This window comes from Oncorhynchus masou, chromosome 6, assembly GCF_036934945.1.
Source record: "Oncorhynchus masou masou isolate Uvic2021 chromosome 6, UVic_Omas_1.1, whole genome shotgun sequence".
In the NCBI taxonomy this organism is placed as follows: Eukaryota; Metazoa; Chordata; class Actinopteri; order Salmoniformes; family Salmonidae; genus Oncorhynchus; species Oncorhynchus masou.
The window spans coordinates 52,098,455-52,109,610 of NC_088217.1; the positions used below are offsets into that span (position 1 = coordinate 52,098,455).

The 11,156-nt window shown below is 44.0% G+C and overlaps 1 protein-coding gene across 1 annotated transcript in view; it reads right to left on the minus strand.

The window, feature by feature from the left end:
• Positions 1-1,241: 1,241 nt before the first annotated feature.
• Positions 1,242-11,156, minus strand: part of LOC135541152 (potassium voltage-gated channel subfamily D member 3-like) — a 115,035-nt gene continuing 105,120 nt past the window's right edge. The window contains exons 4-6 of the mRNA XM_064967266.1: positions 6,963-7,055; positions 1,970-2,223; positions 1,242-1,627 (exon numbers count right to left, since the gene is read on the minus strand). Coding sequence (XP_064823338.1) covers positions 1,399-1,627; positions 1,970-2,223; positions 6,963-7,055 — 576 coding nt within the window. The 3' untranslated portion in view covers positions 1,242-1,398. The remainder of the gene's footprint in view (positions 1,628-1,969; positions 2,224-6,962; positions 7,056-11,156) is intronic.

An 11,156-nucleotide genomic window follows, 5' to 3' on the forward strand; every position in this document is an offset into this window, starting at 1 on the left:
ACTATGCTGACAGACACAGCAAACCTTCTTGCCACAGCTCGCATTGATGTGCCATCCTTGATGAGCTGCACTACCTGAGCCACTTGTGTGGGTTGTAGACTCTGTCTCATGCTACCACTAGAGTGAAAGCACCGCCAGCATTCAAAAGTGACCAAAACATCAGCCAGGAAGTATAGGAACTGAGAACTGAGTCTGTGGTTATCACCTGCAGAACCACTCCTTTATTGGGGGATGTCTTGCTAATTGCCTATAATTTCCACCTGTTGTCTATTCCATTTGCACAACAGCATGTGAAATTTAATGTCAATCAGTGTTTCTTCCTAAGTGGACAGTTTTATTGACTTGGAGTTACATTGTGTTGTTTAAGTGTTCCCTTTATTTTTTTGAGCAGTGTATAATTGGTTTGAGGTTTTTAAATTTATTGAAATTTGGAGCTATTCACCTTCAGAATGTTGTGGTCCCTAACAAGCCCCATAGGGATATCGAATGTCAAACAAAACTGACCATGGGATTTACCAAACCCAAGGAAAACTGTTATGGTACCCTTCATTCTAGAACATACATTTTTTTCCTGACATTTCACAAATCTGGATGAGACTAAATTTATGACCCAAATTATCCTATTCACATTTTGTATTCGATTTTGACAGTAGAATAAATGTCTGACTCATATCGATCCCGCTATAGGCCATTTTCAAAACGAGAAATGGCTTTTTAGGGGCATTCGCTCTTTAAGGGCATTGTGGACTGATGAAAATCTAAATCAGGTTTAAAAAACCCACTAAAATATTAACATTTCATAAAAGTATCATCACACACGTACATACACAAACAAACAAAAAATCACCACAATCATATTAACCGACACACCTCGTCCACTGGAGAAGTGAAAAAACTCCAAAACTGTATCAATCAAGGTGAAACTAGATACGACAAACAGAAAACGCAAAGAAGACCAACCAAACTCAAGTTAAAACATTGATCATTGTCTTCATCCTCCTTTGAACCTTGTACGTGTAAGAAGAATATCTTTTACACATTTAGGGTTGAGCTGTAGCCAGATCAAGAAAATAAAGAGTAGGTGCGAAGTGCACAAAGACACAGTGACTTCCTTTGTCCTGTCGATTCACGCAATTCAAACGTACTGGCTCGTTTTTGGGAAATGGGCACACAGTAGCCTACCATCAGCTGACTTGCGTTTCAACATTTCTCTCAGTATACAGTAGCCTATACAGTAGCCTACTCAAAAGGCCAAGTACATTCCTTGGAAAATGGGAGTTCCCTCCCATTTCTCTTCCTCTAAACAGGCGGCAGGGTCCTTCAAGGCAGAGTTCAAGTGAAAGTCCCCTTCACCTCTCCTCCTGCTCAGTCAGTCTGTCGATTGGGTTCGTCACACAGTCACAGAGCGGATACTTTGATGACATTGGAGCTGGCGGTGGTGTTGATGCTGGGGGCCTGTGGGCCGGTGGGGGGTGGGGGGGGTCTGCGCTGGGGGGGTCCGTGGAGAGCGCCCCCGTCAGTGGTGTCGGAGGGGGCCGTGGGGATGCTGATGATCGCCGTGGTGATCTGACTGCCCTTGCAGTTGATCAGGCCCACATCGTCTGTCTTCATGTTGAGACTGGAGCGACTGAGAGGGTGAGAGAGAAGAATGAGAGAGTAATGAGATAGACAGACAAAGGGGGTGGGAAATACTGTAAAAGTGCAGTCATTTTACAAACGACCCAGCAACTTGTTGTAACAAAAGCAATCGCCGATCCTACAGTGCCCTCTAGTGTATTCTATGGGGACTGCATGTGTGCATGACGCACATCTGTGCTGAGTATGATGAAGTTGCCCTAAGACACTGATCTAAGATCAGTTTAGTATATTAATGGTAAGGGATTTCCTTCATAAGTTTTTTGTAGATTTGTGCCTAAGGAGAGTCAACTCCAACCTGTGTCCATGTGCCTGGCTGCCTGCGGTCTCTAACCTGGTGGTATGGGGCAGCTTATCCCCACACTGGATGTGCAGGGCGCTGAGCTCCTGTAGTGAGCCCTGCTGATGGCTGGGCTGGAGGGGCAGGCTGGAGTTGGGTAGTGGGGAGTTCATCTTCCCCCGGCGGGTGCAGCAGGTGCCTATGGGCCCGTCCTGGCTGGAGAAGGAGGGGCTGCGGGAGGTGTAGCTCTGGATCGTGGTCTCCAGGCAGTTCTGCTCATACAGCTGCTCATCCACAAACTCATGGGCCTGCGAAGGAGGAGAGGGATCAAAAGACAGCTGCTGCCGGGTTGATTATATATTCACACTATATAAGTGAATATATAAGGTTTATATAGTGATATAATAGATGTTATCACTATATAAAATCAGACCTCAGAGGATGTGTGCCATCCTGGGTAACAGGTCAACCAGTGTTTCCCCTAGGATTGTTTTCAGCAGCGGTGGTAAAGTTAGCATTGGTGGGGTGCTCCGGGGGCATCCTTTTGCTGGGGGGAGAGAACATTTTACGGGTTTAAAGCTAGTTTCCAGCAATTTTACACATTTTGCCATGGGGCTGAGAAACAAAAATCTGTTTTAAATAAAATGTTCTGCAATTCTACGCAGTTTGCCGTGTGCTTATGCCGTGTGCTTATGCTATCTGAGTGACTCAAACATTATAACAAAATTGATGGCCCCCAAGCCATGACATTTTGGACATTTTAGATTCTCCCTGCTGTAGAGTTTTTATTTTGGGGATTATTATCTTATTTAAAAACATATAGGTTTCATTATCTTCTCTACATACACTATATTTGGTGCTGCTGCTGTGCTGTTTGTTGCAACTTGGCTACATGCCAAACTTTGTTTGTTTTTTACTTTGAATAACCGTTTAATCAACACTCTAAAAGTAACACATCTAACGTCTTAGTTTTTTACTCCCTCGCCTCCCAGAGCCAGGCTCCCAAGAGCTCAACTCCTACAACGCTCTCTATGGAACTACTAAAGGAAAGTGCTTATTTCCAGCGTGTGAGAGTGACTCCAATTGTTGGCCAGGACCTGCTATAATTGTATGTTTTATATCCCCCACGACTAGACACTGGGGACACGCCCGACACAGCTCTGAGAGGCTACACCTCTCGCTAACACACAGCCGGTCCGGTGCGTAGCAAGGAACAGCCGGCAACCTGCCACTGACAACAGACTCAGCCATCACCCGCCCCTCTGCACTTCTCTCTCACTCTTCACATTCAAAGAGACCGACAACATCACAGTTGTGCGAGGCGCTGGTAGGGGAGTCCGCGGCCATAGAGGGAGCATCTAAGTCCCTGGCAGCGCCAGGAAATGTTTGTTCTCTTGGACTGTCGGCATTCAGCAGTGAAAGTTCCTCTGAATCTGCTGGGGACTCGCGTGCTATTAAGTGTATCATCTGCGACATGTTCATAGCTGTCACGGGGAAAGGTCCATTTGTGAAAAATGTATTGAACTTGATGCAGCTAAAGAAAGGATTATTAATCTTCATGAACAAATAAATACATTTGACCAAGCGCCTTGAACTGAATAAGAATTCCATGATCCTATCGGCATCTTCAAATGCTTCCTATCAAAACATCCAAGAAGATCATAATGGGACCTTCCTGGACTATGATCAATTTCCGTCACTGCACGCCTCTACAAGCTTGAACCAGAAAATAGCTGCTCATTGTTCGACTCCAGGTGAGTGTAAATTAATTTGTCTCGGAACCAGAAAGAAGAAGAATTGTTCTCGGCACGCTTGCCTTCTTCCCCCGCATCGGGACTTAAGACTTTGAAATCGCTTTGAGCCCCTGTACCAGCTATCTTTTGCCGGGTACTTGGGTGTTCTCTCCATGGCTGTGGATGCCCCTCCAGCTACCTCTCCCTGTCCTAGTCAATCAACTGCCTGGGCACAGAATGGACCACCGCGCTGGGCCGTGCTCTCTCAATCAGAGCTCTTTCCCTTTGGCTGTTGTGGCCTGCACGCAGCCAGCATCTCAACATCCCTCTTCACAGGTGCGTTATGTGGCTCTGGCCTCGCAATCAACTTCGAGACACGTCAGAGGCCGGATCCTTCCAGCTATTGTGATAGGGAGTTCAATGGTGAGGCATAGATCTGTACCTGGGGTAAAGACTTGTGTTTTACTGAGGCAAAAGTTCAGGATATCATCAGGTTTCTTCCTGAGGCTGTGTGTCAGTCACCGGGGGGTGATACTGTCATGGTTCATGTGGGGGTCGAATGACATTATGAAGGGCAATTCACAACAGCTGAAGATGGATTTAAAAGAACTGATTGGGTCACTACTTGACACCAACAAATATCTGGCCCTCTGCCCTCCCTAAATCGTGGCATTGAATGGTTCAGCAGACTTTTAGTCCTCCATAACTGTCTACGAGGCTATTGCAGCTCTGTGAGTTTAACATTTATTTACAATTTTGATACCTTCTGGAAACAAAGCTTGTATTATAAAGGAGGATATACCATCTGCTATATAAAGAGTTACCTGTCTAACAGAACACAGATGGTGTTCTTTAATGGAAGCCTCTCCAACAAAATCCAGGTAGAATCAGGAATTCCCCAGGGCAGCTTTCTAGGCCCCTTACTTTTTTCAATCGCTACTGACGACATGCCACTGGCTTTGAGTAAATGTATGCGGATGACTCAACCCTATACACATCAGCTACCACAGCGACTGAAATGACTGCAACACTTAACAAAGAGCTGCAGTTCATTTCAGAATGGGTGGCAAGGAATAATTTAGTCCTAAATATTTCAAAAACTAAAAGCATTGTATTTGGGACAAATCATTCACTAAACCTTAAACCTCAACTAAATATTGTAATGAATAAGGTGGTAATTGAGTAAGTTAATGAGATTGTATACTGTCTACTATTGATACAACAGTAGCTAGGATGGGGTAGAATTCTGTCCGTAATAAAGTGCTACTCTGCATTCTTAACAGCACTATCAACATAGCAATTCTTACAAGCCCTAGTTTTTTCGCACCTACTGTTCTTTGTGGCAGCTGACCACACAACTGAGGGATTTAGGAAAATTTCAATTGCCTCAGAACAGGGCAGCACGGCTGGCCCTTGGATGTACACAGAGAGCTAGCATTAATAATATGCATATGAATCTCTCCTGGCTGTGGAGGAGAGATTGACGTCATCACTACTTGTATTTGTGAGAGGTATTGACTTTTTGAACGCACCGAACTGTCTGTTTGAACTTTTGGCACACAGCTCGGACACCCATGCATACCCCACAAGCCATGCCACCAAAGGTCTCTTCACAGTCCGCAAGTCCAGAACAGACTATGGGAGGTGCACAGTACTACATAGAGCCATGACTACATGGAACTTTATTCCACATCAAGTAACTCATGCAAGCAGTAAAATTTGATTGAAAAAAACTGATAAAAATACACCTTATGGAACAGCGGGGACTGTGAAGTGTGAGGGCACACACTTAATATGTTGTGAAATCTGTTGTGAATGTATTGTTATGTTTATTTTTTATTTTTTTACAACTGCCTTAATTCTTCTGGAACCCAGGAAGAGTTCGATGAATGGGGATTCATAATAAATACAAATACAAACATGTCTCCATTATTAGAATTTTAAAAAAAGAAACGTTTTGTACAGAGGAGCCCTAATTTTCTAGTTATTGAGTATGGTTTTCTAGTCATTGAGTATGGTAGAGTATGTTTGTCTATTTATTGAGTATGGTAGAGTATGGCAAGAGTGTGGTTTCTATTTATTGAGTATGCTAGAGTATGGCCAGAGTACTGTTTTCTATTTATTGAGTATGGTAGAGTATGGCTTTCTATTTGGTGAGTATGGTTAGAGTATGGTTTTCAATTTATTGAGTATGGCAGAGTATGGTTAGAGTATGGTTTTCTATTTATTGAGTATGGTAGAGTACGGCTAGAGTATGGTTGTCTATTTATTGAGTATGGTAGCGTAGGTTTCTATTTATTGAGTATGCTAGAGTATGGCCAGAGTACTGTTTTCTATTTATTGAGTATGGTAGAGTATGGTTTTCTATTTGGTGAGTATGGTTAGAGTATGGTTTTCAATTTATTGAGTATGGCAGAGTATGGTTAGAGTATGGTTTTCTATTTATTGAGTATGGTAGAGTACGGCTAGAGTATGGTTGTCTATTTATTGAGTATGGTAGTGTATGGTCAGAGTACGGTTTTCTATTTATTGAGTATGGTAGAGTATGGTTTTCTATTTGGCGAGTATGGTAGAGTATGGTTAGAGTATGGTTTTCTATTTATTGAGGATGGTAGAGTATGGTTTTCTATTTGGTGAGTATGGCAGAGTATGGATCGAGTATGGTTTTCTATTTATTGAGGATGGTACACTATGGTTAGAGTATGGTTTTCTATTTATTGAGTATGGTAGAGTATGGTTTTCTATTTGGTGAGTATGGTAGAGTATGGTTTTCTATTTGCCGAGTATGGTAGAGTATGGTTAGAGTATGGTTTTCTATTTATTGAGGATGGTAGAGTATGGTCAGAGTATGGTGTTCTATTTATTGAGGATGGTACACTATGGTTAGAGTATGGTTTTCTATTTATTGAGTATGGTAGAGTATGGTTTTCTATTTGGTGAGTATGGTAGAGTATGGTTAGAGTATGGTTTTCTATTTATTGAGGATGTTACACTATGGTTATAGTATGGTTTTCTATTCATACAGATGTAGGCTCTTAATTTAAGAGTGTTTGCTACAGCAGGAAAATAATCCCGCAGCAACAGGAAATGCAAATTATTACGTGGATTATAATTCATTGACCTTTTTGTTGGGGTTGATACATTTTTCCTATGGTAAAATCAAGTTTCAAAGTGTAAATTACAAGCTTCAGAGGCCTTTTTAAACCTCAAGTTAAAAAGTTGTACATTTCCAGCACTGCAGGACAGTTCTCATGCAACAGGGCGATCAAATGAAGATCCTACATCTGTAGAGTATGGTTGGACTAGAGACTCACAGTGGTCTTCTCCAGACAGTGCAATAGGTGGTGGTGTTGGCTCTCTAATAACGACATGCCCTTGTTGAGCTGCTGTTCCTCTTCCTCTGATCCCTTAGTGGACAAACAGAAAACACACAGAAAAACAGAGGAAAAAAACATACAATGCAAACAAACATTGTTAATATTTGAGCTCCAGGTATTTTGTTTCATTATTAACATGGCTACCAAACAAACAGTTAAGACTGAAACATCCGTGGCACATAGTCTTTTCTGACAGAATCAAGCGCCTAGGGAATGCTGCATGGGTAGAATTTCATTGTAACATCATGCGCTGGCTGATTTAAATACAAGCAAAACAATATCCACGAGGTAAGGCTGTTGGTTCAGAGAGTTGAAAAATATAGAATAGACAGACAGAAAGAAACGAAAAGGCAGAAAGTGCTTTTTACTCATCTGGATAATTCTTTACATTTCTTTCGTGAATGACTCATCCTAGTCTCACAAAAATGACTGGACTTGATTCAATTTCAATTGAACAATTTTTTTTGTATCTATCAGTTAAACATTTTTAACCTCTTTCAATAACAATCATGTTAAAACACATTTTAGAAACAATATGCCGACACACCTACTGTTTGCAACAAATGCGGCTAGGCAAAACATTGGACAACAGCTGGAAATACTTGAGTCTCCATCAACAGTGATCTGTTCCATTTACTGTCAATCAAACTACACACACAGTCAGTCCAATGGTGGACAGTAACACAGCGTTTGATGTCTCTGAATGATACTCTTTGAAGTTTTCTCAGTTGGATGAATTCATCTGGAAGTATAGCCTAGCTCCTGTGAGAGGGATACACTACAAGACCAAAAATATGTGGACACCTGCTCGTCGAACATCTCATTCCAAAATCTATCTCGGCCAATAATATGGAGTTGGTTCCCCCTTTGCTGCTAGAACAGCCTCCACTCTTCTGGGAAGGCTTTCCACTAGATGTTGGAACATTGCTATGGGGACTTGCTTCCATTCAGCCACAAGAGCATTAGTGAGGTTAGGCAGCCTGCGTTCAAATTTATTCCAAAGGTGTTTGATGGGGTTGAGGTTAGGGCTCTGTGCAGGCCAGTCAAGTTCTTCCACAGAGATCTCGACAAACCATTTCTGTATGGACCTCGCTTTGTGCACGGAATCATTGTCATGCTGGAACAGGAAAGGGCCTTCCCCAAACTGCTGTTACAAAGTTGTAAGCACAGCATCATCTCGAATTTCATTGTATGCTGCTGTGATAAGATTTCCCTTCACTGGAACTAAGAGGCCTAGCCCGGACCATGAAAAACAGCCCCAGACCATTATTCCTCCTCCAACAAACTTTACAGTTGGCACTATGCATTCGGGCAGGTAGCATTCTCCTGGCATACACCAAACCCACATTAATTCGTTGGACTACCAGATGGCGAAGTGTGATTCATCACTTCAGAGAACGCCCTTCCACTGCTCCAGAGTCCAATGGCGGAGAGCTTTACAACACTCCAGCCGACGCTGGGCATTGCACATGGTGATCTTAGGCTTGTATGTGGGTATTGAGCTTAAGGGAGAGGTGCGAGTGGTATGCACCAGATCTCCAGTGCTCATCCACAGCCCGGTTCAACCTTTGCCTGCACTCTGGAGGGTCTGGGCTAAAGGGGTCATCCAGCCTGGAGGAGTGGTGCCAAGGCTGCACACCAGGGCTCCAGTGCTCGCCCATAGCCCGGTCCATCCGGTGTCTCCTCCACGCACCAGGCCTCCTGTAGGTCTCCCCACGCACCAGGCCATCTGTCCTGAGCTGCCAGAGCCGCCCGTCTGTCCTGAGCTGCCAGAGCCGCCCGTCTGTCCTGAGCTGCCAGAGCCGCCCGTCTGTCCTGAGCTGCCAGAGCCGCCCGTCTGTCCTGAGCTGCCAGAGCCGCCCGTCAGTCAGGAGCCACCCTTCACTCCGGAGCTGCCGGAATCGCCCTTCACTCCGGAGCTGCCGGAATCGCCCTTCACTCCGGAGCTGCCGGAATCGCCCTTCACTCCGGGGCTGCCGGAATCGCCCTTCACTCCGGAGCTGCCGGAGTCTCCCGCCTGTCCGGTGCTGCCGCAATCTCCCGTCCATTCGGGACCCGCGGCAAGGGTCCCCAGTCCGAGAACGGCGGCAAGGGTCACCGCTCCCAAGGCGCCACTTAAGTGGGCCGAGACTATGGTGGAGTGGGGTCATGTCCCACGCCAGAGCCACAACCGCGGACAGACGCCCACCCAGACCATGCCCTATAGGTTCAGGTTTTGAGGCCAGTGTCCAGAGTCCGCACCTTTGGGGGGGGGGGTAGTCTGTTCTTTTTTCTATGTTGTGTTTATGTGTTTGGCCTGGTATAGTTCTCAATCAGAGGCAGGTGTCGTTCGTTGTCTGTGATTGAGAATCATACTTAGGTAGCCTGTTTTTCCCATTTTAGTTGTGGGAACCACGCTGCACATTGGTCCGATCTCTCACACTCCTCATTAGAGGAGGACAAATTTTGTTACAGCTTATGCTCTGGTGCAGGTTGATTTTTCAGAATTGTTTGTTTCAATCTTATTCTACCCAAACATAAATAACATACTTAAAAAAAGAATTGTTTTACTAATCCAATCTGTTAGTAGTTGGACTTATTGCACCTGTTACTGAGATGGCTGTTCCAGTTTATATGATTTAGGTAATCAATCTTCCCCGGCAATCATTCTGAATGGTTGCTGGTGATTAAAAGTTCCAATTGTTGGATATCCTCACTCTGGTTGGATTCCAATTACATATCACTTTGTAAGGCAGCAAATTGTGACTTGCAGGCTTGATCTGGCCTGTAAACCAGAAGTTTCAGACCACTGTGTTAGGGTGTAACTAGGCCCCCAAAGAAAGGTTTTATGATACAGTTGAAGTCGGAAGTTTAAATACATACTCCACAAACTTTCTTCTCAACCCCTCCACAAATTTCTAGTTAAACAAACTATAGTTTTGGCAAGTCGGTTAGGACATCTAGTTTGTGCATGACACAAGTCATTTTTCCAAAAATTGTTTACAGACAGATTATTTCATTTATAATTCACTGTGTCACAATTCCAGTGGGTCAGAATTTTACATACACTAAGTTGACTGTGCCTTTAAACAGCTTGGACAATTCAAGAAAATTATGTCATGGCTTTAGAGGCTTCTGATAGGCTAATTGACATCATTTGAGTCAATTGGAGGTGTACCTGTATTTCAAGGCCGACCTTCAAACTCAGTGCCTCTTTGCTTGACATCATGGGAAAATCTACAGAAATCAGCAAAGACCTCAAAAAAAAAGTAAGACCTCCACAAGTCTGGTTCATCCTTAGGAGCAATTTCCAAATGCCTGAACGTACCACATTCATCTGTACAAACAATAGCACGCAAGTATAAACAACATGGGACCATGCAGCCGTCATACCGCTCAGGAAGGAGACACGTTCTGTTTCCTAGAGATGAACGTACTTTGGTGCAAAAAGTGCAAATCAATCCCAGAACAACAGCAAAGGACCTTGTGAAGATGCTGGAGGAAACAAAATTATCTATATCCACAGTGAAACAAGACCGAAATCGACATAACCTGAAAGGCCGCTCAGCAAGGAAGAAGCCACTACTCCAAAACTGCCGTAAAAAAGACAGACTACGGTTTGCAACTGCACATGGGGACAAAGATCTTACTTTTTGGAGAAATGTCCTCTGGTCTGATGAATCAAAAATAGAACTGTTTGGCCATAATGACCATCGTTATGTTTGGAGGAAAAAGGGGGAGACTTGCAAGCCGAAGAACACTATCCAAACCGTGAAGCACAGGGGTGGCAGCATCATGTTGTGGGGGTGCTATGCTGCAGGAGGGGCTGTTGCACTTCACAAAGTAGATGGCATCATGAGGCAGGAAAATGATGTGAATATATTGAAGCAACATCTCAAGACATCAGTTAAAGCTTGGACACAAATGGGTCTTCCAAACCCCAAGCATACTTCCAAAGTTGTGGCAAAATGGCTTTAAGGACAACAAAGTCAAGGTATTGGAGTGGCCATTGCAAAGCCCTGACCTCAATCCTATAGAAAATGTGTGGGCAGAACTGAAAAAGCATGTGCGAGCAAGGAGGCCTACAAACCTGACTCAGTTACACCAGCTCTGTCAGGAGGAAAGGGCCAAAATTCACCCAACTTATTGTGG